The sequence below is a fragment of the Lathamus discolor genome, chromosome 2 (assembly GCF_037157495.1).
Source record: "Lathamus discolor isolate bLatDis1 chromosome 2, bLatDis1.hap1, whole genome shotgun sequence".
Classification (NCBI taxonomy): domain Eukaryota; kingdom Metazoa; phylum Chordata; class Aves; order Psittaciformes; family Psittacidae; genus Lathamus; species Lathamus discolor.
In genome coordinates this window covers 136,994,235-137,020,571 of record NC_088885.1, presented here as the reverse complement: position 1 = coordinate 137,020,571, position 26,337 = coordinate 136,994,235, and the positions used below count along the sequence as shown (strand labels likewise).

Sequence of the window (26,337 nt, the reverse complement as noted above, 5' to 3'; positions counted from 1 at the left end):
GGGGGAGAGGCGGAGCCACACCGCCCTTTGAACGAGCCGTGGGAAGGAGCCTTTCCTGCCCGCCCCCAGCCCTGCTCCCGAATGGTTTCACCCGAGTTGAGGGTGGGGCCGGGCGCTACACACGTGGGCTAGGCCGCGCGGGAGCGCTATGGGGGCCAGGTGAGGTGGTAGTGCGTTCTTGCGGGCCGATGGCGCGGCCGGCTTTGTGCTCACCGGTCCTCCCCTTCTTCCTTCCTTCGCCAGGCCCGCTGCGTGCGGGGCGGCACGGCCTCATGCCGGCTGTGAGCAAGTGCTGCCGGCCTGCAGAGGCCTGCAAGGGGCGGTGAGCGCGGCCCGGCGTCTACCCGCCCTTCCCTCTCCGTGTGGCGGGGTGTGAGGCCCTCTGCACGGAGAGCCCCGTCACTCGCGGGCGTTTGGGTCCTGGCTGCGTTTCCGCTGTGCTCCCAAGGGAGCTGCTGTCAGTCGCAGCAGTTGGGCGGTGGCGTTTAGAGCCGCTTCTTCTCAGTTACGTCTTCTCAGTCCCGCGCTCAAAGCCTCGAAGCGGTACTTAGCGCTTTGTAGCGAGTAATTTCTGGTTTTAATGCTCAGGGAATTAACGCTTACACTCCCAGCCCTGCGGGCGAGGTGGGACAGCGCTTGCGGTACTCCTCAGCAGTTTCTCTCCCAGCAGGATGCTGTGCTGAAGTGCAAGATGGCTTTGGGGGTTCGGCAGGTCTCCCGCTGGTGTTGCCTGCTCAGAAGGGCCCGTGCTGCTGAGTTTTCTCGGAGGCTGAGGAGCTGCGGCATTACTGCTCAGGCATGTCGTGCGTTTGCGCCTCTGGCTCTGCGGCCCTCTAGAAATAATATTCTTCTGTGGAGATTGCAAGCATACAGACATGTATCTGTAGGAAGCTGTTCTCCGCCTGATAGTGCCAAGGATGGATCCTTTTCTTCTCCTGAAAGTAACTTGCCTTCACCAGTAGAACAGGAACAAGCAAAAGCAAAACCATTGCCTGATCTGAATGCAGAAATACTGTATGAAGGTAAGAGGCCTCAGGGATAGCATTTCCCCTGAATTTCTGTATCATGCTTTCAGTATTAGCTCTCGTTCTTCTTTTTTTTTCTGCCTATCTAAAATATTTATCTGAAGTTCATGACATTCACTTGATGTTAGTCCCATAGTTAATGCAGAATTCCTGTGGTCACTCTAGCATACAAAGAATACCTTTAAACCAAGATAAAGGTGTAAATGTTCCAGTAACAATGTCTGTCTGGAGCTGCTGCTTGAAGGACTTTTCATAACTCTGCTTGCAGCAGCTGAGCATTTGCCTTTCTTTCATAAATAGGGTTGTTTGGTTTTCGTGTGTTTTTTGAGCAAGGGTAGGGAGGGCCATCCCTGAAGCATCTCACACAACACAACCGTTTGTATCGTCAGGGATGAACAACAGGAGGCAGCAGTGCGAAGCCTGCTTAAGCGCTGCTCTCATGAGATGGGCTCGTCCAACTGTCTCCTGAGCAAAGGAGTTACTTACAAGGTCGCCTTGGTGGTGTTGCCCCGAGGAAATTGCCTCACTTTTCTCTATTTTTTATATCTAAGTGAGGACACAAAAAATACCACCCCCTGAAAATAATTCTAGTATGCTGAGGAAGCTTGCTCTGGATTACTAAGTAGTCTTGTATGTTCAGATTCTGCTTCGAGCCCTGCCAACTTCGGTCCTGTAGAGTTTATTTTTGGGGCGGCTCAGAGCTGCAACTGAGGTCTGTGTGTTTGTGCAGCTGGTTCTGGAAACAGTGCTGCACCAGGACTGACAGGTCAGCCAGCTAATGTGCGTCTGCACCTGTGGTGCAGTTTTTCTACATGCCAGATTTTTATCTGCCAGCAGGCTTGCTGTTGTGTGTGTGAGGAGCATTTTGCCCAGTAGGCAGTGTATATAATGGAATAAACGTAATAGCTAATTTTTATGTTCTTGCTGGTAACTTGAGGTATGTTTTCTCACAGGTCTAAAGAAATTTAGGCAAAAAAAGGGGATCTGTACTTCCAGAGTAGATCTTGGTGTATATTGGTTCAGTCCTCAGTAAGTTCAAAGAAAATACTTGATATCCGTAAAGACTTCTAGCAAGTTCTTATTACCGTTTGAGGTGTAAACCTTGCTAAAAATATTTTACTGTGCTTTTGTTCCTGAGGCTTTGAGAAAGATAAGTGGCAAGACCTTCAACAGCTATTGAGCTAGTCTATGCAACTCTTCCTGGAACATTAGGATCATCTTACTTTAAAATCTGTCTTGGTAGTTCTGGTATGGCTTTGTTTTCTTGACATGGAAGAGTGTTACCCTGGTTTCTACGAAATCGTTGTTCAAAGGCACAGGGCACATAAAATCCTCATCCTGAAGAGTTTATAATTAGGGCTGTTGGTCAATAATCTTTTTGGTAATTGAGGTGAACACTAGCAGCCAGCTTGCAAACAGTGATCTTGATCCAGCTGCTGTGAGCTCCTGTCAATGGAAAAATACATCAGTTTAGAGATTTTTTTATTTTTTTTTAAGAGCTCTCTGATATGGAACACTGAAGGGGAAAGCAGCATAATGGTGTTCACTTGGAAAATCTTGATGAGTAGGAAATAGAGCTTTATTTCTTTAGCTATTAGAGGTGGTGAAGTCAGCAACTATTCTGTAGTGGATAAGACATGATAGCTTGGTTGGAGTTGGCTGTGAAATACCTTGAAAGTTAAAACAACTGCAGTTCAGGCATCAGATTCAGAAGAGGGACAAAAGTAAGGGGCTTGTCAGATTATGAGAAATAATCTTTACAGTAGCGTTTGATCTGGATATGAAAGGGCAAGAATGCATTTATGAAGCCATGAAAGAGATTCTTTTTCAAGAAGGTGATGTAATTTGTCATCGGCAATGATCAAGGCTGCAGACTGAAGGCAGGCTCGCTGGGTGCCACACTCAGATTTGACCACATGAGCAAGAGTTGATGGGCACTGACAAGGACATGGAACAGAGACAAAAACTGTCTGAGTTTTTGGGAGTAGAGTCTGTTTTCTTATGTTGATAAATAATAATAGGTTGGGTGTTCATCTCATGCACAGTGTTCTTGCATTTTGAAATAGATTAAGACATCTGCGTAGCATCCAGTAGGAGCAGCATTGTCTTTCACAAAATGCATTTGAGTCTTCTATATTTGTTTCTTAGACTGGGATGATGTCCCACCTTCGTCTGCTTTGGAGGAAATTTCTGAGGAAGAAGCTGTGCAGATCATTGCAGAACCGCTTATTCCCCTTCAGTCTTCCACGCTCCGAGATTATGTTGACCACTCAGAAACCTTGGCAAAACTTGTCCACCTAGGTATGTGTGATTTTGTTTGTGTGGTTTGCCTACTTCTGGAGCTTTGGAGGTTCTATAATTTGTGTTCTGATCTGACTGGTTGCCTTGTAAACTTGAAATCAGAAGCAGTGACCAATGGCTAAAAGCAGCAGTTTCCAGGGTAAATGAAAGAAAAGAGAGGGGACTGCATGACTCGCTAGCAATGCTATATTACTTGAAGACAAATCTTGCTATTTCTTGCTCTTCCACAGCTTCCAGAGGTGGGGAGCACTTTGTGTAATTTGATTGGTCCTTCTTTTGGATTCTTTAAGGATGTTATAATTTGCTACAAAAGAAATTGCAGTTTTCCATCCGTGGAAGGAAGGAAGAGTAATTTCTGTGCAGAACCTTACCAGTGGGGCACAGTAAACTGGGGAGGCAAGAAGGAAGGAAAAGAACCTTACTTCTCATTAAAAGCTCTTAGAGTGTGAAGGGATAGATGAGCTCAAGGTTGCTGGCCACCTCCTTGTTCCTCAAAAGTGCAAGGAGAACTAGAAAGAGGATGGAGAAATAGATATTTGAGGGGGAGATCTGTGCCCCTGTAGTAACAAATTTCTACACCTGAGCCAGTATCCAAAGGCACTTCACTGCAAAATTGTCACCTTCCCTTGTATAAAGGAGTTGGGAATTCATTGTACATACGCTTCTGTGCAACAGGAGTAGGTACCTACATGTGGCATGAGCTAGTGTGCTTGATTCCTGACATGCAGGATTCACTGCAAATGCCTTCTTTCAAAAAAATAAACTCAGCAAAAGTGTCTAAAATGACTGCTTGTTTTATATGAAATCTTTCCATGGTATACAAGGTGTTGTGACCTTGCTGTGTTAAGCAATTTCAGTATATTATATCAATGCATAGAAGGAGTAGTCCTATGAATTCCAGTGTGTCTTCGTGAAACATTTATAGGAAGTAGGGTCTGTATACAATTAAAACAATTTCTAATTCTGTTTGTTGTAGGAGTTGACTTATCACAAGTGGAGAAACGTCAAAAAGCAGGTCAGCTCTTACTGACCTTGGACTTTGAAAAAGATATAAAAAAAATACTTCTGTTTCTTAAGGATGTGGGTGTAGAAGACAATCAGCTGGGAACATTCCTGACCAAAAATCCATACATCCTCGCTGAAGATCTGGAAGCTTTGGAAACCAGGTAAGCCTTTCAAACAGCAGGAAGTTGCTAAGCGCTTTGGCTTGAAAATCTAGTTTCCCAGTTGGCTTAACCTTGCCTGAACTTGCATTGCTGCTGTTTCCTTTCTCCCTTGATCCCCAGTTCTGTGTTCCTGTGCCTTCTCTTCAGTCAACATTAACATGTGATGATATTCTAAGTCGAGTCAACACCCTGATCCACCTGAAAATGGACCATTAACAAATTTTACTGCTCATCCCTGTTTCTCTGGCACAGAAGCAGCAGCTTGCCATCCTGAGCGATTTGCTTTACCTGCATCAGCTTAGATTCCAAAACAGTCCCTGACGCTTTACCTGAAGTTGTGGAACAGTATTAACTTCTTCAGTCATGCTTTGAGACCACTCTTCTAGATAACATGTCTACCCATACCTTCTGCTATAAAAGCAGCAGACCAGATCTCTTCTCTGTGTACATCTACAGCAGTTGGTTTTGGTAACTTTTTTTTCATCATTGAGCTCAAACTGAGCACAAGGCTACAATGAACTAATTTGTGTGTGTTCACACTTGTATGGACCTATACTGTTTCTCAGGCCATAAAATGGACTTTTATTCTTAAAACTACTCTGGACTGGCTTGCAATAGCACACACTTTGTAATGAACTCAAAACATCTTGGTATTTAAAAATTCCAGAAAAGAATGTCTTTCTGCTTGGCTTTGCACTTAGTAGCTGTCCAAGACAGAAATCTGAAAATACGGCTTTTTTGGAAATGGGCATGTTAGCAGACTCATGTCTAACAGATCCAACTTTTCTTTTGTTCTCCTCTGTTCTTCCATCCTCCTTTCAGAAAAATATATCAAAAGAATCTGTGTCACTTTCCCAGCAATAGTTTTGAGTCTAAATGTCAGAGTTGCTAATACTCTTCTGAAGAGAATACTTTTGGCATGATATTCTGACTCTCCTGTGAAGTCAGAAGTCAGCTGCTTTTTGATGATTGTCCTGTGGCATTGCCTAGTTAGTGAAGTAGAGGCTGAACAGGACAATTCCAATTTCTTCCTAGTTTTCTGCAGCCTGTTTTTTCAGTAAGTTTATCTCTGGCACTGGTGAATGCTTTCCTGCAAAGTAAGTGTGCTGTGGAGAGTGTGTGGCAAGCTGTGGATTGAATGTGTCTCAGATAGCTGTCTTTTGAAAGCTGAGTATCACCTTTGCATAAACACTTTGGTGCAGATGGACATGGTATTGGTTACATCACTCTGGAATGTTTTATTGCTATGGATTCCACGTTGCCAGGAAACAAAACACAAATTTCAATAGATTTGGCATTTGACTTCAGATAAACACTGTAAAAGTCAAAACATTCCATAATTCATAAGAATTCTGACAGTTGCAAATCAGTGTCTGTACTGCAGCTGCACCAGATTCTTTGTTTTATGGTGTTGTTAATGATGACTTGAAACTGTTAACATGCTGCATAGAACTGCTGACCCCTGTAGTAGAACGAGGCCTAACCTTGGTGCCAATACTCACAAATTTATCTCAGACTTGGTCAGGTTGGATAACTGTGCTTTTTTTACTATACTAGTTTCTAGAGTCAGGTTATTACAGTCTTGCCATCCCTCTTTGAAGCTTCTTGCTTCTCCAGGATGCAAAGAAATGCTTCAGGTATGAATCTTCATGACTTGTTAACAAGTGAAGGGAGTCAGGACAACCGAAAGGTTTTATTTTTAATTTGCTCACTTAGCTGTATTTCTAGGATGCTTGGCACTTGTGCCCTTGAAAAAATCAATGGAAGAAATATAGTGCAGCCAAGCTGCAGCATTCAAAACATAATGGGGTAATTTTTGAAGGGCCAGTTATTTATTGTTGTGTTCTGCATTTCTCCCCCTTCTTAAACTCATTTTGTCTCTGTGGCTCCTGCAGCCAGTTCATCAGCACTGTCTGGAGCCTACGGTTCTACCTTCTGTGTTGGGGTGCCTGCTGTTAGGAATTGGTCCTCTAGAGCTTGTTCTTAGATCTTATATCTAACATTAGAGGCTTGCAATTACCTCATTTTTGAGGGTTTGTGAAGAGAGAGGGAGGTTGTCGTGACTGGAAGGTATTTTTATTTTCTTTCTCTCCACAAGACATGATTTAACACGCAGCCCGTTTTTTGCCAGATATCTGCTTCTGCAGAATATTCTGCAATCTATTTAGTATTTTAATTACTGCCAGATAAAATTGGTCCTTGTACGCTCTAAGTTCATCTGGCAGCAAATACTCCTGTATATGCTCATCTATAACCAAAGTAAACTTCTTCAAATTGTAGTTTGGTTGGCTTTTGCTTTTTGTAGAAGGGGGCACGTGGGTCAGTAAGTCTGTTTATTGTGTGTGCTGTACTTCTGCTCCCCCTTCTTTTTTCTGGGAGCTATGGTAATACTCTACTGCAAGTAGTACTTGAAATAGGATTTCACTTTCACCGAATTCAACAAAGTTTGGAAGTTTTTTATAAAACCTTTAGTCAGCTCCTTTTCCTTTCTGATAACCAGATGTTTTGTAACTAAATCCTTGGACCAGTGACTGAAAGTAGGGACCTATTGTAACAAAAGTAACTTCAGCTGATTTAGAAATGTCTTTTTGGACAATGTCTCTACGGATAGCATTTTTGTATGATATTTCTACTCTAGTGCTATTGGCAAAACAGGGATGTGTATAAGTACAGTACTCTGTTCTTTCAAAAGTAGAAATGGAATTCATTAAAATAGCAAAAGGTTGTATATATCTTCTTGTCCATACCCTATGATGATCCATTAATGTGTTTCCAATCCAGAAGACAGGCTGGTAGTTAAACATAGGTTAACATAGTTATCTGCTTAAGTACAGCTGGAAGGAATTAAAATCTTTCTTCAGTATTGACATTCTGGTGCTCTGAGGTTTATTTTACTTCTAATTAATTGGAAGGGATGGTATTTTGCTTTTACGATAACTGCAGATTTCTCCCTAATTATTTTTGGCAGGGTTACATGTTAATGCTAGAACATCTGTCCGTTTATAAGATATTGCTGAGGAATTTAAGCAAGTACTGAATAAATGGAGGCATTAAAATTTTCATCACTGGATTTTATTTTGTTTTTGTTCTCTTTCTAGAGTGGCTTACCTAAAATCAAAAAAATTTGGTAAGGCAGAAATTGCTCAGATGGTCTCAAGAGCTCCGTATTTGCTGTTGTTTTCAGTGGAAAGACTGGATAACAGACTGGGTTTCTTCAAAAATGAACTTGGTTTCAGTGTAAAAAAGGTAAAAACTGTACACTGAAGTCCTCAGGTATTTTGTCAGTAACAACTGTTAAGGCCTTAGAACATGAATACTTCAAGTGTTTGGAGGCTATCCACAAACATTGGTGATGTTACCAATGGTAACACAGAGGGTTATGGGAGGATAACAGGGTTTTAACTGTCTGCAGAAGCAGTATGGATATCTGACTTTCAAAGTTTCTAGAAGATGATCTGCTGCAGTTATTGTCAAACAAGTATGTGTGTGTCCAATTTTGTCATCTGAGGTGGGTCAGAGTACCAAATCCATTACTGAAACAGGAAGCAGCATTTTTTTAACTTCTAGAAAATTAATTGGTTCTCTTATCTCTTTAAGATACTGTAACATATTAACTCATTGGTGGAAAAAATAGTCTAATCTGTGAATATCACATTAAACTAAATGCCAAATCACATGCTCATCTCACCAAGGGTAGCCTCTGGGTTCACTTGTGAGTGCTTACCACATAGCATGCTTAGCAGGTGTTTAGCACCATGCTTTGGGATCTTCAGAGGGGGTAGTACCTGGATTTCTGGGAATAAGTGGGCACTGTTAGTTGTTTTCTTCACTAGCTGTGGATTGCAATGAATGTCAAGTTCCAAGTGGAATCTGGTATTCTTCTATTGGCTTCTATTAGCTGAACAGTCACATAGCTGTCAGTACCTGTTGCTAGGCTTTACATGCTTGAGGTAAGAGATCTCTCTGGAAAAGGATTTAGTAACTGCCTTGTACTCAGGGTGGATTACAAATAATCACACATTTTAGGGCTTGTGAAGTCATTTCTTGTGTTGCCATAATACTGAGGTTAAACCAGATCCTGAGACAGACAAATTCCACTGCAGCTGAAAATATCCTTTTATAGCCTCTATTAGGTAGTGTTTTGTTTGCTTAAAAAAAAATAAATTAAAAATAAAGGTGGGAAGAACAGGTTGAGCACTGAGAGAGATTGGGCAGTTGAGTGTACTTTCTGCTTTTGGGTTATTATGCTTTTACTCCCTTTTCCTGACTCTTTTACAGCAGTTATGTTAGTTTTTGTTTTCCAAAAAAACGTATTTTTGCATCTTAATATACTGCTGCTTAATGCAAACTCATCTTTGGGGTAGAAATGAAATGTAAGTGAAAGTGAATCCTCTTCCAGCTGGGGGGAGCAGGAGGGAGGTTTGTGTATCTTTATCTTTCATTCACAGATTCACAAGCAAGCTTTCAGTAATAATCTATCTTTCGTTTTCCCTGACCGTAGACAAAGGATTTGGTAATCCGTCTTCCAAGGCTTCTGACTGGCAAACTAGAGCCTGTAAAAGAAAATCTTCAGGTGAGCTTATTAATAGATATTAGAAGTGTATTGTGTATCCACATAGTTTAAGAGTTGTCAGAAGATAAAATTCCTGTAGAATCCTGAGCAGAAATAATTAAATGAAATCATTTTAGTGGGGATATAAAATAACTGGGGGGTTTGTTAAACAATATGTTTTCCTTTATAGCTTGCGAGCTTACAGCATGCATGGAGCAGAATCTTATTCTGTTCTCCACTCTGATGTAGGTTAGAGTCCCTTCCTGCCAAAATTGCTATCTGATGACACAAATCATTACCTATTTCTTTACAATAAGTGGGAAAAATAGGGCCTGCTTCCTCTTTCTTTTTTTTTTTTGTCCTTTTCTTCTCTCCGCTTAATTATTATAGTTTTTTGCTAACTTGGATTGTCCATGAAGATTTAGAAGTAAGAAATGTGCAATTGATTATTTTCCTCTTGGCAGGTAGCTAGTCTGCCAAAATATGCATTTGACACTTATTGTCTGATAGCAGATGGTCGTTATTAACAACTGTTGGGTAAATAACTTCAAACCGTAGGGATTTCTTTCCCTTTTGAAATGTAACTATGTATTGGTTTGATTACTGTGCTGTAAAGCCATCTAGGCCAAGCAGCATGATGTAGTGTAACAATTTCAGAAATCCCATTATCCTGTAATGCATAACTATGGATTAAAATGTATAATTTTGGGCAGACTCACTGCTCTGAAACTATTAAGCACTGGAAATCTTGCAATCTGAAATGTGTGTGTGTGGTAAGGGAGGAGACTGGAAAGTAGCAGACTGTTCCAATTAAAAGTGCTTTCTTTTTAATGAACATTGTTTCCACAGGCTAGGGATTCAGTATATTATGATGAATGTGCTTTTAAGATCCTCAGTTCTATGCAACTATCTTGTCTATCTACGAAAAAGTGTACAGTGTAGCATCCGTTTTTTAAACGTATTCTAGAAAGGGAGGAAAGATTTTTAGACCCCCGCTATTCGAATCTACTGATACTTAGCAGCTCCAGCCTTTCAGGAGGTTGGATGTCTCAGATTCAAAATCTGTGTCCAGACCTGTATGACCTAAGCTGTTGATGAGCAGGCAGTACTCAAAGTGAAATCATAGACCAGTAATTCAGAAGTGATCTGGTGGTATCCCTTGTTCCAAGTTGGCTGTTACTTAGAACAACTGCCACAGCTGACGTGGTTGTCAGAAGATACCAATCATGGGCTGAATGAGGATGGCTTATCCCAGCCTCTGAAGGTTTAATCAAGCACAATTAGATTCACTGGTGTGTAAAACTGGAAAGTTTGCATTACCACTGCCTGTTGTGGGAATCATACCGAGTATGTTGAATATTGCTGGGGCTCACACAATAAAAGTATTAGCATATGTGATCTAGAATATTAGTGAATTTAAAGGTTTGCTGTCAAACTGAGTGCAGTCAAAGCAACTTACACTTGAGCTCACTGCTCATGTCAAGAGAGCTGTTCCATTTCACAGAGTAGAAAAGAAAAACCTGAGATTCTCACAATTACATCTACAGCGCAGCCAGCTATTTAACATCAGATCTTACTCTTGTATGTTAATGCAGTAAATTACCCCTTCCAGCTCAGATCTGTGGAAGACGTTGCTAAAGTGCAAACACATCTTTTCATCCTTGAATGCTGTCTTATCTGAGTAATATTTCATGTGATACGCAAATATTTATAAAGCAGATAAGGAAGAATGAGGAGTTGAAAGACCTGGTTATTTGCCTCTAGAAACAATTTCCTGTAAGGATCTGGAAGTCCTAAGGTAGCTTCAAAACCCAGATCCTAAACCCATCCCTTTGTATTTGCCAGGCAGTTTTGGCAAAGAGCTGCAGTCTTGGCACATCAAACTGCAAAAACAAAAAGCACCACCTTTGTGCCAACTGAAGAAGTACCTAAGTTGGATTTAAAAGTCTGGTTATGTTGACTGGCAAGCACACCCACTTTGTGACTGAAAACAAGCTGCTTGTAAATGTCACTGGAGGATAGAAGAAATGGCTCAGTTACCAGACACCCTTGTATACTGAATTCCTTTCTCAACAACTCAATGAACTGCTTGCCATTCTGCACTTTGGGAGGAGTGCTCATTATTTTATTGAAAAAATGTGTTTTGTTTTCCTTTTGGGAAACCATAATTGAAGTCAAGGCAGTCTCTGAAAAAGAAATCTTAACTTTAGACATTCACCAACTGTAAAATAAATCAAATACACTGTATATTCTGCACATCTCTTTCAGGTTCAACAGACTTCAGCTGAAGATGACAGGACTGAAATTATGCTCCCTAATATAAAAATATAATTTGGATACATTAGTGAAATAACTAACACATTAACAAAAGTAGTCACTCGCTATTTGATTGCTGTGTTTTACAAAGCTCAACAGCTCCACAACTAGAAAGTCAGTCTCTTTTGACAGCTTGGTATTGAATCTGATAAAAAAGGTTAGGGGAAAATTCTTATGCTTGTAATGGCTGTGCATATTGAGACACAACTTTTTTTGTTCATGTCTCAGAGAAAGTGAAAATTACGTAACATTCACAGAAGTAATCTTTACTCCAGGGATACTTCCTAAACAAATTACACTTTAATCCAGAACAATAAATAATTTGCACTGACTTGAGAAGAACGAGTGGCAGATATTATTGTGGGTTGCATCTTGTTGCTGTGTGACAAAGGGTAGAAGAATTTTGCATCAGTTTATTTCAGTGGCACATTAAATTAAGTTTGCTGTAGCTGACTTTAGAAGATAAAATTGTACTCTTTTTCAGGTTTGTCAGATTGAACTTGGTTTTCAACGGAATGAAATTCAAGAGATTGTGTTTAAAACCCCCAAGATTTTAACTGCAAGTAGAAACAAACTCAAACAGACATTTGACTACTTACACAACATAATGGGCATTCCCCACCATATGCTTACTCGCTTTCCTCAGGTGAGCTGTTTATCTGGGAATAAACTGTAGGTACTCCTTGCACAACTGCTTCGCTAGTTTGGTGCTGAAGGTGGAGCCTCACTGTATGTAGGACACACATGAATTCCACTTGTCTGTGGCTTTTACTCTAATTGGGGTAAATTTTATTAGCAATTTGGCAACTATTGAGAATTCCAGTGTGGAAGTGCCCTTCTGCTTCCCCTGGCACAAGTGACCCCCCACCACCACCACCCTCGGTCTTGTGAATTTTTAAGTTTTCAGCAGAAAAATTCAGTCATGCTCATCTTTTCTGGATTCTTTCAAGATCAGTACATAACTGCCTGCTTAAGGATTCCTTGTCCTGAAATCCCACCTAAGAGTCACAAGGGAAGACAGATCACGCATAATATGCATATATGACATTTATTTCAGATTTGTCTACTTAAAATAAATTTTACACATCCTAGGTTCTGAAAATATAGTTTAAGGTAAGAGAAGTCCTGTCTGTTAGACAACCAGAATCTTACTGACCTTTCTAGTGCTGTGTCGGTAGCTAAAAAAAAAAATCACAGGAGTGAAAATAGATTAGTTTCTTGATGACTATTTTCTTTTTATCTGTCTCCTCTTTCTGTTATGTCCTCACAAATTAAAAGTTGAAAGCATTAATCATTTCATCCAGTGCTGACATGCTGACACTGGCTTCTTGCTAGGAAAAAAAAAAAAGCACAAATTACATCTTCAGAACTGCAGTAATTTTCTTTCTAAAGCAAGACTTGTAGGGAATCTCACTGTCTAATCTAGTTGGCTAAAAAGCTGAAATTGGATGGTGAAATCAAACTACTCCCCAGGTTTTTCAGTACTTGCTATTTATCCTTTGTTTAACAAAGATCCTTGTTATAACTAGAGTGTCACTTTCGCCCTCCTTGATGTGTAAATGACCCCAAGTCTTGCTTACTTCCTTCTCAGTTGTCTTACTGTTGGCTTTGTGGTGGTTCACCTCATTTTTTGTCCTATTATTTGGAAGAGCAAGGGGAGAGAGTATCCTCTATTCCTTGTTCTTGATGCAGTCACCATTTCTCTTCCCTGTTCTTCCCTTCCATCCTCAGAAACTGAGTTTCAGGATGTAGCTAATTCAACTCTGTATATGGTCTGGCCATTAATTTGTGCATTCACAAATTCACATGCTTGTTTCCATCTGTTATTGCTTCTATCCTGAGTAGCAGTAATGCTGAAAATAGAGGCATACAGGATTTTTTTGTCACGTTCTCTGTTTCACCAGCTGTTGTAACCATCCTTCCTGTCAGCCAGCTCTATAAATGGTGATGAAGGATTTTTTCCTTTTTTTTTCTGACTCCCTCTTAAAATTCAATTTCAGTTTTGCTTTCTGTCCTAGTTCAAATTAGTTTGCATCCTCATGCATCCTCCCTTCAGTAGTGTCTCCTTTTTAGTAAAAACTCTGCTTGCTTTCATTGCTTTAGTATTCATGTTTTCACCGTTATCTTCTCTAAAGCAGCATCTCTCTTCAGTTGTACTTCTCAGCAATGCAGTTAGATCTCTGCTTTTAAGACTTCTTAACTGTGCGGTCTTGTCTTCCCTACTTCTAGATGTCCCACTGATTTATTTCATGTTTCCCTTACCATTGCTTTTGCCTTTGACTGTCTAGAATTCTTTTTGTAACAAGTATCTTCAAAGGTAGGCACTGCTGTGCCTTTTGGCTGCATTATGACAGGTGACACAGACACTCCTTTTCCGTTGCCACTGTGCAGGTTCACTCTTTTGTGGTCACCTGCTCATTTCTTCCTTATGATAATGCTTATCTGAATCTGTCTGTATAAATAAACACTTCTGATAGTATAGGGAAAATACTTACATATTCCTGATCCCTGTTTCTGAATGTCTCCTCTCCATTTGCTTGGTTGTGATTACACAAAAATAATATAGCTAACCTATATAAACAAAAAACCTAACTGGCTTGAGAGTTGTATCACTCCCTGATTTCCCTTGTGGTGTGTGTACGTCAGCATATTGTATTGAAGCATTTATTTAGAATTTAAGTAATTTATATATGAATGTAACCTACCTGATGTTTGACATAAATGAGAAGATGTAAATTATTTCGCTTCCTAGATCTTCAGTTTGTTAAAAATAATGGTCTTATTTTTGATTCTGAAATGCCAGAGTCTGAAATTTAGACAACCTAAAAGATTCTTCCCTTTCTTTGTTTCTTAGGTTTTCAACTCAAGGCTATTACGCATCAAAGAGAGACACATGTTTCTTACGTTCTTGGGAAGAGCCCAGTATGACCCAGCACAACCCAGCTACATCTCTCTGGACCAGCTAGTATCCTTGCCTGATGAGGTGTTTTGTACAGAGATTGCCAAAGCTTCTATACAGGACTTTGAAAAATTCTTAAAAACACTTTAATTAGTAGCAAATGTAAAAAGGAATGAAGTTATGAAATAAACATGTTTTATAAAACTATTCCCTTCTTAATTACTGGTTTAAGAAGTTGTTACTTCTGAAACATTTGTAGGATTTAAAGGCTCACAGTAAGATTCTTCAGAATGTATTTCAGAAGAATTGAGTGAATATGTTGATTGTTACTGATGCAATCCTTGTAATTAATGTCTAACTTCAGAGTGAATGATGCAGCACACTAACAGAAAAGTAAATTAAAGTGGATTCTTTCTTTTTCTTTATTTTTTTTCTTTCTTTCCGTACTTCCAGAGGTCTGGGAGATGGAAAAACTGGCTAGTGACTTACGCCCTGTCTCACCCTTTGTCTTCTCCCCTTCACCTCCCCCCAAAAGTTACAATAACAAGCTAATGCAGTAGAGAAGTGACGTGTTTACCTGCTGTTATCTTAACAGCTAGCAATGTTATTCTTTTCCTTGTATTGCAGCAAGAAGTACACTGTTACATTATGTGGAGCCCATCATATAAAAAAGCATTTTCAAAACAGGTTACAAAGGTGCTTTTTTGTGAGACTGGCTGCTGAAGTTAATATCCTAAAAACTGTGCAGTGAAACTTCATTGGAAATAGCAAAGAAAATCAGCAAACTGGACCTAGGCAAATTACAGAAAGAAAATAAACCTTATAAATGTCCCTGAAATCTAAGAAGAGCTTATTTTAAGTCACTTGTCTCTTCTTGTTTAGGGGGAGCAGGTTTTTTCCCATCCTTGTGAGATTTATATGACTTTAGTAAACAAGTAACCATATGAAAAGTAGCTGTAGTATATACTTAGCATAATTTGTCTTGTTCAGTGTTAACAAGTGAAGTAAATGCTAACATTAATAACTGCAGGGGCATTTAAAGTATTTAATCCTACCAGGAAACGAGTCACGTTAATATGGAATGATCAGATGCTTCACAAGTTATTGTGGTAAAGTGAAGAAATGGAGTAAACCCAAATGCAAAATGTCTGATAGTTTCTTGTTCAGAAATTTCAATTCTTTCAGTTAAAACAGTTCAGAAAACTGAAATCCAGATGTTTTCATTTGGATTTAAGCTTATTTAATGAAAAACCCTCAATGTTTTAAAAGCTCAGTGTTAGAGCTTAAAATACCAATTTGTATGCAGATAGCAGAATAAATTTCAAAAGGTTAAATTCCCGTAATAGCTGGGAAATAAAGTAAGGTTAAAGAGAAGAGACATTTAAAGAATGAGTACAGTAATGATACCTGGATTATTACTTGGGTCTTTTATCCAGAATAAAAAAATTGGAATTTGAATTACAATACCCAAGTAAAGAAGTGTTGTCAGAACAAGCAGAGTGCAAAACAATTTACTGGGCCATCACTTATGCACAGTAAAAAGCTACGTTTATTTTCTGTAATAGTATCTGAGATGTCCTCTTTTGTCTTCTGTTCTTGTTTCTCACCCCGCTGGCCTGGGAAGATCACTCAAAATCCTCTATTAAGTAGCTTGTTCTTGGTAAAGATGCATAACAAATTTAATCTAAAATGGTGGCTGATATGTGATGGCTGAGCACTTTATATCTAACTCAATATGCTTATTTAGATTTTGACTGTATTAAAAGTATTAATTAAAAGTGGCTCCATAATGCCAAAGAATTTGCTTTTGCAGGTTTACTCTGCTGTCCTTATCACGATCTGTATTACCATGTGGCAAACTGTTATAATACAAAATTATATTACATAATGCATATATTTTGAATGTCTCCAACTTTGGGCTTTTAATTCCTTTAATATTTTTAAATGTAAAAATAATTGCTGCCAGAGCTAAAACAGGGTTTTTGAAATGTTAAATGCATGAGCTTATGCCAAAATAGCTTCCCAGAAATACCAGGAAGAAACAAAGCAGAAGATTTATGGGAGTGCTAAAAGGGGAAAGAGTATAGAAGGACTTTTTGAGGATCATGCCAAATACTTTTTGGCTTTAAGATGAAAAAAAAGGGGGGGTAAAAGAAATGTTTGGCCCAGAACTTACTGTACTCTGCTGTTCTTGATAAGGGCTAGCAGCTTTTGATTGAGCATGTTAATTGAGGCTTGATGGGTACAACACGGCAAAGGCTGCTTGAGCTCTGCTGACACAGGGTCCGAGCTGTGCTGTTGTGTATCACATTCAGCTGCATGCTTTTGAGTGAAGTGTCTACTGTAGCAATAGTGCTAGTATAGTTCCATATACTGATTTCTTTAGAAGTGCAGCGGTCTGCTTACAAAGGGATTGCTGGGGAGAGGCAGTGATCGGTGCCTCAGGAAACAGCTGCTCACCTGGCAGCTGCCATACCCCAGTAGAGAGAGGTTTCTACATCTTTCTGTGATTGACTTTGTGTGTACTGTGCTCTGAACTGATTTTTAGCCGATACTCACCTTCACAACTGTTGGTCCAAAGAATCTTCACAGCACCCAGTTCTGCCGCCCTGATTGACAGCTGGGTTACGCCAAAGCAAGTGCTCGTCCACACCACCTCTCCATGCACTACAGCAGTGGCCATGCAGGTGAGTACCCGGGCACTGCTAGCAAAGGCAATGCTCGGCCTAGTGCCCTAACATGTTGGGTTTTGCATCGCTGCCCGTTTGCAGAGGCACCGCGGTGCAAACACAGTGGGAGGAGACGGCGCTCTCACTCGTTCTGAGCAAGCGTTGCCTAATCCTGTCTTAATTACCGATCCTCCAACACCGAAACCGCTGTTTAAAACCACTGTAGGAATCATGCGCTTCACCGTGTCCACCAGCGCCTCCCCTCTGCTGCTCTTTGCGCCCGCGGGTGGTGCCTCAGAGCAGCCCGGTGCCCTGCGGCAGCAGACGGCCTGGCGAGACGCCCCAGCCTGGAGAGGCCGCACGGCGGAGACTGACGGGGCACAGCCGCCCTCCGGGATGTTCCGCCCGCCCGTGTACAGACGGCGGCGAGGAACACCGGCCAGCCCGGTGCCTCCGCCCTGCCGGGACGCATGCGCCAGAGCCGGGACGGCATTGGCGGGGCCGGCGCGCCCCCGGGAACGTTGCGGGTTACCCAGAAGGCAGCAGGCTGCGCCGAGGTCAACATGGCGGCGAGGGCGTCGGGTGAGGCGGCGGAGGGCTCCCGGGGGTGGGGGGTCGTGCGGGGCCGTGCCTGCCGCTTCTGTGGTGTGGGGCGGGGCTCGCTGGGCCCTGTCCCGTCCCGTGCCGCGGGGGAGGCGAGGCGGGCCGTGACAGGGAGGTGGGGAGCCGGTGGGCGCTGTGTGCCCTTGACAGGGGCCGCGCCGCAGCTGATGTATCGCCGGCAGGGCTCTGTCGGGCGGGTTTCTTTACCTCCCTCCCGAGCGGCGGCCTCTCGGTTTGGGCCTCAGCGCAGGAACTTGGGTCCGAAACCGAGGGGTTTTGAGATCAGGGGGCAGAAGGTGTTCGAGGGCAGCGCTGTCCTACCCAGATACTGGCACCAGGCTTAGATGGTATGTTATTCCTTCTCAAGCCCTACAAAACGGAGGAATAAGGCCTGATGAGGGGATGTGCAAATGATGTACTGGTATCACACGTAGCACTGGTTTTATGGGATGTCACAGTGAGATGACATGAAGAACAGCGTGCCCTGGCTTCATGGCCCGTGTTATATGGGTTCAGAGTTTCTAGACCTCTTGTTGAGTTACTTGAATGGTGTTTGGTACTACACTGTGCTTGATCACAGGTAAAAACACCTTTGTTATCCAAAGTCATAGTTAAGGAAAGGTGAACATTCTGCATGTGGTGTGCTTTATTATTTTTAGTTTTAAAGCAGTTTTTTGAGGTTTCAGTATTGACTTTTCAGTTGACTTTGTCAGCCTTTTGAAAAAGGAAGCTCTGGAATAGTATTTAAGTAACTGGAGAGGAGAGCAGAAGGTTAACAATATAACAACACGCTGCCTTTGAAACTGCATTAATCCTTAGTGAGAGATGTGGAATTTCAGTAAATTGTTTTGCAGGCATGATGGTTTTGCTGTATGTGGAACATCATGTTTTTAGCTCAAATAAAAGTTATGCAGTTTAAAAGTGTTGGTGCTGTCTTTGACACTGAACTCTTAGCATTGATCCAAGTTTTAAAGCAGTCTAATATTCAAATTTAGTGAAACAGAGGTCAAATTACTGTATGTAACAAGCAGTCATTCTACCTGTTCAGTGTCAGTTAAGGGATGCTGAAAAGCAGAGAGGCTAAGTCAAACTTGATGCAGTGTTGCATTAGTGCATGGGAAGGAGGCCAACAACTGTTTGTGTGCTGTCATAGTAGTCTTTAAATGTTGAATTTTATCTTGCTCTGCAACTGATGATGGTCCCATTCAGTCGCAGGAGGCGGTCGCCTCATGGACAAATTTCGCAAGTGGTATTACAATGCAGCTGGATTCAACAAACTAGGTAAGTGTTTCACTGAGCTTTAAAAACTCTGCAATTGTGACAGTCTTCAAACAAGTTATGGTTCATAACTGGTGTATGTGCATGCAGCTCACATAAGTCTTTTTGGTCAAAATTAGCTGCTACTTCTGTGGGGAAAAAGTTAGTGATAGCTTTAGTCATCATGGTTGTTCCTGGTAATGAATCATTGACTTTTCTACTATTTGTGTGTTTGCCCTTCTTTTCAGTGAAATAACTTTAAACAGCTAAGCTTAAACTGGAGCAGTTAAAAAAACTTTCACAGAGTGGTCCTGAGAGCTTTATTATTTATCTCTTCCTACCAGGTCACTTTCACTGGCCAGTATCTTCTAATCCAAAGTCTGCCCTTGAAGGTGGACAGGTTCCTGCTGATAGCAGTCAGTCTGTGTGCAATACTTATACTAAGTATCCAAAGTGCAAAAAAGGATTGAGTTAGTTCTGCCCTTTGCATCACCATAAATTCGCTTGGTGTCTCTCTGGCCTGCACAGTTGTGAAGTAGGTGTAAAAATAGTGTTTCCTTAAGTAGAGGAGGTTACCAAGTTTGTGCAGAGTTACGAAGTTTGTTTCAACTATTTACATGGTAGAACTGTCCTTGGGTGACAAGAGGATCTGAATAGTCAGAGGCCTTAATTTACTATTGACCACAATATGAGCAAATATTTCAAAGAAATGTAACATACCTGCCCTGAGGAAGTTGGGAAAAAAAAAAATGCAAGGAAATTGTGGAAGAATAAGCTTAGGTCTTTCCTCTGGAGATGCAGTGCTTAGCCCCTCTTTTTATATCTGTCTGCTAAAATTCTTCATAGAATCATAGAATGGTTTGGGTTGGAAGGGACCTTGAAGATTGTCTGGTTCTGACTCCCTATGGGCAGGGACACCTTCCATTAGACTAGGTTGCTCAAAGCCCAGAGTTCTTCAGGGTGTTAGTATTTTTTGCCGCTTTTCTAGGAATGTGGCTAAAAACTGAGGAGGAACACCACATTTAATGTTGTGATTAAATTAGCAGCCATGCTCCTTGTGCCTTTGAAATGAATTACAAACCTGAATTCAAGAATGTGTCACTTAAAAGAAATTTCTGGTTTACTGGGAGACTGTTAATTTGGTCACGTGAGATCAAAGCTGTTAACCACAAGTCAGTGGGTATACTCAATCTGCATCAGTCTTGGGATGTTACAGAAATAACATTTTGTTGTATGTTGTTAATACTGAAACTTAAAGCAGGGTTGGTTGAATTTCAGGAATCATTTGTTCCACAGACAGTGTGGAGGTGTTCTTGGTTTAGAAAACTAGGTGCTTCTCCCTGATTTAGCTTCTGATTTGGGGCAGTGTGGGAGGGAACCAACCTGTGCACAAACATCTAGCTTCAGGTTTCCGTAACTTAATCTAGTCAATGGAGATCTAGTCATTTTGCATAGTGAAGTTTACTTCAGTGCTGAAGAATTATTCTTTAGTCACATCTGTGACTGGCTGACTCTAATGGATTCAGCGCTCTTAAACCCTTTTCCTAGACAGTCACCTTAAGTACAGGTATAAAATTAGATGAGCATAAGTTCACCCATAAGTTCATAAGTTTCTATATATGTTCTGCATATATACTCTTATGAAACATATTGAATTAAATACCCATTTTCCCTATTCCTCCTTCAGAAAAGGATTAAAAACAAATAAGTAAAGTATGTGAAAACCAGTGTTTAGAGTTTGTTTTCTGTGAGTGACTAGTGGTTCTCTTCTGGATTGCTTTGGGTTTTATGCATTGGAAGCATTTTTCCCATGTTACATAGAAGCATCTGTGTCCATCCTAAATTCTATGTAAGAATATTTTCTCAGTGATACCGTAAAATCTTCTTGGTACAGGATTAATGAGAGATGACACATGGTATGAAGATGATGATGTAAAAGAAGCAGTGAGGAGACTCCCAGAACATCTTTACAATGAAAGAATGTTTCGTATAAAGCGAGCGCTTGATCTAAGCCTGAAACATCAGATCCTTCCAAAAGACCAGTGGGTGAAGTATGAAGAGGTATGTGTACAGAACTTTACAGAATTTTTCTGTAAAAAAGCTGAAACTGTAGCTCAGAGCCATAGAATATTGTTTGTATTCAGACAAAACATTTCTTCTAACCTATCAGATAAAGGAATACAGTGTAACCAGCTTGGAAAGTCTTATGAAAGATCTCTTGCTTTTCTGATTAATTTCTGAATTTTAAGAAAATCCTGAGCCAAAACTTTTATTCATGAAGATGCCAAGGAGTGATAATTTAAAGAGAAACCTTGCATTAAAATATGTGTGATCTTGTAATTTGAAAAACAAGCTACACTTTCCTTTTCAGATGTAACTAAATTTTTATTTGTAGTGATTGATTCACAGACTTTGTATTGTTGTCCATCTCTTTCTCCAAATTACCTGGCAGAGAGGAATCTTATCACTAAATGTTTGACTATAGGATAGCCTAAGGGCATTATGTTTCTCTGTATAAGCAGGGACTGTTTCTTGTGGTATTTAGGTAACTGCTGCATTGAATAACTGGTTGTGTAGTCCTTAAGCAGCAGTTTCTTCGTGAGTGTTAAACACTGTTGAAATGTTCTATCAAATCCAAGTACACAGCGCTGTTTGAAGTTAAGTTCAGAATTAGTTCCTTGAGTATATTATGGTTGGACTTAGAACTAAAATGGATATTGTACATTTTGTTGTCTGCCAAAAGAACATCGTTTCTAAAGGTACAGCTGGAAGCATTGCTTTGCTTGTTCATGTTGGCAAGGCATTAGGAATTAGTGGTTGCTGTGGTAAGGAATTTGTCACTGCAGACTTGAGAGATACAACATTTACCTTATCAGAGTAAGTAATGTTTGCTTTTAATTTTTAGGTTAGGTTTTAGTCAAATCAGAGGACAAATGAAAGACAAGTAGTCTGTAGGAATGGCTATGTTTTTGGACCTTCTGGTAAGTTTAAATATAATCTCTTCTTTTTCAGGATCAGCATTATCTTGAACCATACCTAAAAGAAGTAATCCGTGAAAGACTTGAAAGAGAAGAATGGAACAAGAAATAACTATTGAACTACTTCATGCGAATATCCACATACTTCTGATATTTTTAAACATTTGGATATAGAAGTCTACAGGGAAGCAAATATGAGGCAGAGGAATACTGTTTCAGCTTGTTCATTGAATCTATTCATCCAAGTAAAATAAACATGTCAAAGTATAAAAACTACTTGGAAGAGTTCTTTGCAAATGTTAACAAGCTAATGTTCGGATCTTTCCTATGAGCATATACATTACATATTAGCTTAGTGGTATGCAGTCTTCATTCCAGCTTTTTGATTCTTACTCTTTTCATAGTACAGCTGTTCTCTGCAGTTGTAGGGGTAAGTGAGAAACACACAAAACTGTTGGTGCTAGTTGCCCAGTTAAATTAAAAAGGGATTGCTTATTTCTATCATTACTTCTCACTGGAGACAACAATACTGGCCCGGTGCTGGATGTTATAGTGCATCATGAGACAACAGAATGCAATATTCTGTAATATGTATGTGTTTGGATGCACAATAATGGAAAATACAGGTGATTCCTTAATCACAAAATCAGGAAGTGTTTCATTAGGTTTTTGTACCAGATACATTGTTAATCCTTAAAAGGCTGTTTTCATATAAATCATAATGACCATCTCACTTCAGTTTCTTGAGATTTTTTTTATCCTTTTATAGGGCAAAAGTGATATGCTGATGTATTTTCAACAGCATAATTAACTTCCCATATATTTTCTTCATTGCTTAAGGCATGCTGTTGTTCACAGTGATTGATATCAAATATTTTAAGTGGTCAGGTTAATGACATTAGAGATACACTTTTGGGCTCTGCTTAAAAAACAGAAGGATTTCAGTTATATCCAGAAAATAGTGGCTCTTGCTTGCTGAAGACCTCGAGTTTAGTCTTCCACAGTTTAGTGGTAGTGTTAACTTGAAACAGATTTTTGGAATTATATGTAAAATTCAAAGTCTATCGTACAGCCCTCTGTGTGAAATGCTCAGTCTTGTGTGATAGTCCCAATGTTTGTTTTTCTTTGTTATGCATGCTTGTCTGCCAAATTCAAGAGCCCAGTGACCAAAAGCTAGAGCAATTTAGAAAAAGCAAAATTACATAAATATGGAGTAAACTGTATCTGTAGTTTTGAATTTGTATGCCCATATGATACAATACTGGGTTAGAAGTTAGAATGGAAACAGTCTTTTAGCTGTGTTCATCACTCTGTTACTAACCTTCTTGCTTCAGTTGTTCCCATCTGTAGGATGAATTCAGTGATTCCTGAATGAAATATTTATTACAGAACATCACAGCCTGATGCGGTAAAACAAAATGCTGAAATACCTGCATCACTGAAATTCCTTAAAAGTCTGTGGGGAGATTATACTAAGAATGTGAGGGTTTTTTCATCTCCTGTAGTAAAATCTTACGATGGAAGCATATGTAATTTGTTTGTTTTGAGAATTTTCTGATTTTCTTCTGAGAGGCAAAAGAGGCCTTAATTTTCACACTTCTTTTATATAATAATAATAATTATGGAATTATTAGAATAGTTGGTTTTTTATTTTAGTTTAATGGAATTAGAACTAGTTAATCTGTTAGAATAACATTAGAAGACCTAACTGTCTAATGGAAATAGCACTTGAAAGGTATAGATGGTCAAAATTCTACAAAAGCTGGGATTTTGTAGAAATACAGCGTCTGCTTATTTGACCATAAATTTGGATTAAGATTAGTGCAGTTCAAAAGTATGTAAAAAAATTACTTGGTTTAGAGTAAAGGATTTTGTTGGCAACAGGCACTTATAAATTACCTTTAAGGGGAGTGCAAAGCAGCCATACTCCAACTAGCCTAGCATACCTGAAATCACTGTCCTCTTTACACTCAAATTTAGCATTTTTAGAGTCAGAGGCAGGTAGAAGTAGTTAATAACAGTCTTCCCAAGTGATCTTTATAGCCGTCCAGTGGAAGGGAGGAAAAGGAAGCCATGTTAAGAGCTTGCCTGCTCACCGAGGCTGAGGTTGTTTGGCAGCTTTCATTTACGTGTGTTTCCAGATGCTTCTGACTTGGATTGATAATTTTAAGTTCGTGTAATGTGCGGTAGCCTCCTGTTGAAGTATTTGAAAAAATTCAGTGAGTACTGTTTAGTTGTATCTTAGAATGATACTAGTCAGGAAAATGTTGGGTTTTTTTTGGTGGAGATGGTGCATATTCTTTGAGAATCTAAAAATAGAAACATGGAAGAAGGGGGTGCCTGGGAACCAGGAGCTGTAACAGTTTTGTGTTAGAGACTCTAAACTCTTATTTAATATGATGCGGGATCTGAATGCTTGTGCTACTGGCTAATAGACGAATAACTTGGAAGACATTTTGTATTTCATACTCGGGTGGTCCCCTCTGTGCAGTCTTTGCTAGAGGCATTAATCTGTCTAGAAGAAACAGGAGTTTTCTTGTGTGAAAGATCTGAGTCCTTTTGGTGAAAAGTTGGAGAGTTAGTGTCATTCCCATTTTTTGAATCCTTGCCTTTATCCATAAAAATATTTGGGATGGGAAGGAATGGCGTTGCAAAAGTTAAGGATTTTCAGATCTTCAGTTTCTCCTAATGCTTCCATCCCACTTGTGCAGTGCTTTATGGGATCCTGTCATATTCCTTGTGCAGGCTGTGTGCTCCTCTGTCAGTGATCCAGGACTGTGGCAGCCATGAGCTTATGATCTGCGAAATGAACTTCTTCTAAGGAAAAGCTTGATAATAGTGAAGGGGGTCAAACTGCCAGAGGTGAAAAGATAGTCTGATGGTGAAGGACCAAGCATGCTGGTTTGGAGGACTGGGTTTTCTTTCTGCTGCTGTCATCAGGTTCTTCTCTGACGCTGAGCAAGACTCTATGAGTTCACAGAAACTCCGAGTATTTTGCTAAATGCTTAAAATATGGTGCTGCGGGCTACATCCGCACAAGTGCGGAGTAGTCACATCTATGTCTAGGTTCAGTAGATCTGTCCTGAAAATACTGGGTGAAAGTGTCAGTATTCATCCATACACACTGGATACTGCAGGTGGTGGTAGCAGGAGCAAATCTCACAGGACATCTCGCAAATCTCACAGGACATCTCACAAATCTGAAAAAGACCTCACAATCTTTATTCCTCTGACAATAAGTACTTGCAAAGAAGCTGAGACATCTGTGGCCTGTACAGAGTGCAGAAAGCAAGGTTGAGCTGTGCACTGAAGAGGATTGAAAATAATTCTCTGAATGAGAGAGGGGTTCCTACTGCAAAAAATGTGAACCTGCACAAAAGGCAATGGTGCGTCTTGCAGTTCATAATTTGACTTTGAAACCTTCATTACTGTAGTTTTTGGATATAAATTCCATGCAGATTCTTTGTGGTTTGGGTTCACAACATCTGGCACATCTAAATTACGTGTGTCAAATTAAGAGAGAGTCTGAGTTGATATTGCTAATCCTGCAGTTTGATGACAGTTTTAGGTTGAACCTATTTTCATCACATAAGCAAACCTGCATGTCACTTGAAGTTCTTTTAATAAATTCATAGTGAAATATAAGAATACATTTTGATTGCTGAAGATCATGTTTGTTATGGCAGACTGATTTCTTTAAATTTTGAATAGGTCAACCCAGAAACAATGGGTTTTTTTGCAGCACTGTAACAAGAAACATATGCTTGTTTTACATCCAACTTCCATCCAACGGAGAGCTGCAGCAGATACAAATCTCATAAGAATTTTGATGAAATGTCATGCTTGTCATTATAATGTAACTGTTTTAGCATTAATATGATAAACACATTCCTACTTGAAGCATTTTTCTCTCTAGATAGCACAGGTCAAAGATTATCTTCAGGATTTCCCCACAGTGCTGCTGCGCTCTTGCGGTCACTTTTGATGACTGAAACTTTGGCTGGGGTAAGACCAAGTAAAGTTCCTTTGCAGTGTGGAACAGGCAGAGGTGACCTGAGCCACTGCTGCTCCTGGGTGAAAACTGAGGCTGGAGCTCAGTGTCCTGTCTGGTATGCAGCTGACCTGAATGCCTGAAGTGGCTGCACTTCTCTTAGTCTCTTTCAGCACAAGCTAAGATCCAGAAGAATCTGTAGGCAACTCTTTCCATTGTAACCAATTTGGGTTTAGCATCCAAGTACCCTCAAAGAACTGGGCTTGATTCCCAAACTCAGTTTCCTCAAACTCCTTTGCAGGCTATGCAGAGCTGCAAGCTTCCTTTGGGACAGTTTTGTAAACCCTTCAGTGTCAAACACTTCCTGGCTTGCCCAGGACCTGAGTGTTGGTTGTGCTGGAGCTAGGTGGCAGGCTGGTCTGGTGCCCCACGGTGCCAGAAACAGCACTTCTGTTTCCATTACATGGTGGGTGTTCTTATGGCATCTCTGGAGGAGAAGCCTTCGATGCCTTCTGCTCACTGGTGACTTAATGGTAGTTAATGCCAACAAGCTGTGGGCTCAATTTCTTTTTCATTGCAA

General features: G+C 40.3%; 2 protein-coding genes across 3 annotated transcripts; both read left to right on the top strand.

Annotated features, from left to right (window-relative positions):
* The first annotated feature begins 39 nt into the window (after nt 1-39).
* On the top strand, nt 40-14,684 carry MTERF3 (mitochondrial transcription termination factor 3). Of its 2 annotated transcripts, XM_065668645.1 has the most exons (8): nt 40-159; nt 671-1,022; nt 3,174-3,326; nt 4,303-4,492; nt 7,591-7,738; nt 8,994-9,065; nt 11,845-12,006; nt 14,215-14,684. In XM_065668645.1, the coding sequence occupies exons 2-8, from the start codon at nt 692-694 to the stop codon at nt 14,407-14,409; spliced, it is 1,251 nt and encodes a 416-aa protein (XP_065524717.1). In that variant the 5' UTR covers nt 40-159; nt 671-691; the 3' UTR covers nt 14,410-14,684. The 2 variants fall into 2 exon arrangements, with proteins under 2 accessions (XP_065524717.1, XP_065524718.1); XM_065668646.1 differs by lacking the exon at nt 40-159 and having other exon boundaries at nt 653-1,022.
* A 2,699-nt stretch (nt 14,685-17,383) lies between these two features.
* On the top strand, nt 17,384-22,042 carry LOC136008839 (cytochrome b-c1 complex subunit 7). The gene is made up of 4 exons (XM_065668641.1): nt 17,384-17,510; nt 18,741-18,812; nt 20,683-20,849; nt 21,801-22,042. Exons 1-4 carry the CDS (start codon nt 17,399-17,401, stop codon nt 21,876-21,878), a joined length of 429 nt encoding a protein of 142 aa, XP_065524713.1. The 5' UTR covers nt 17,384-17,398; the 3' UTR covers nt 21,879-22,042.
* The last annotated feature ends 4,295 nt before the right edge of the window (nt 22,043-26,337 follow it).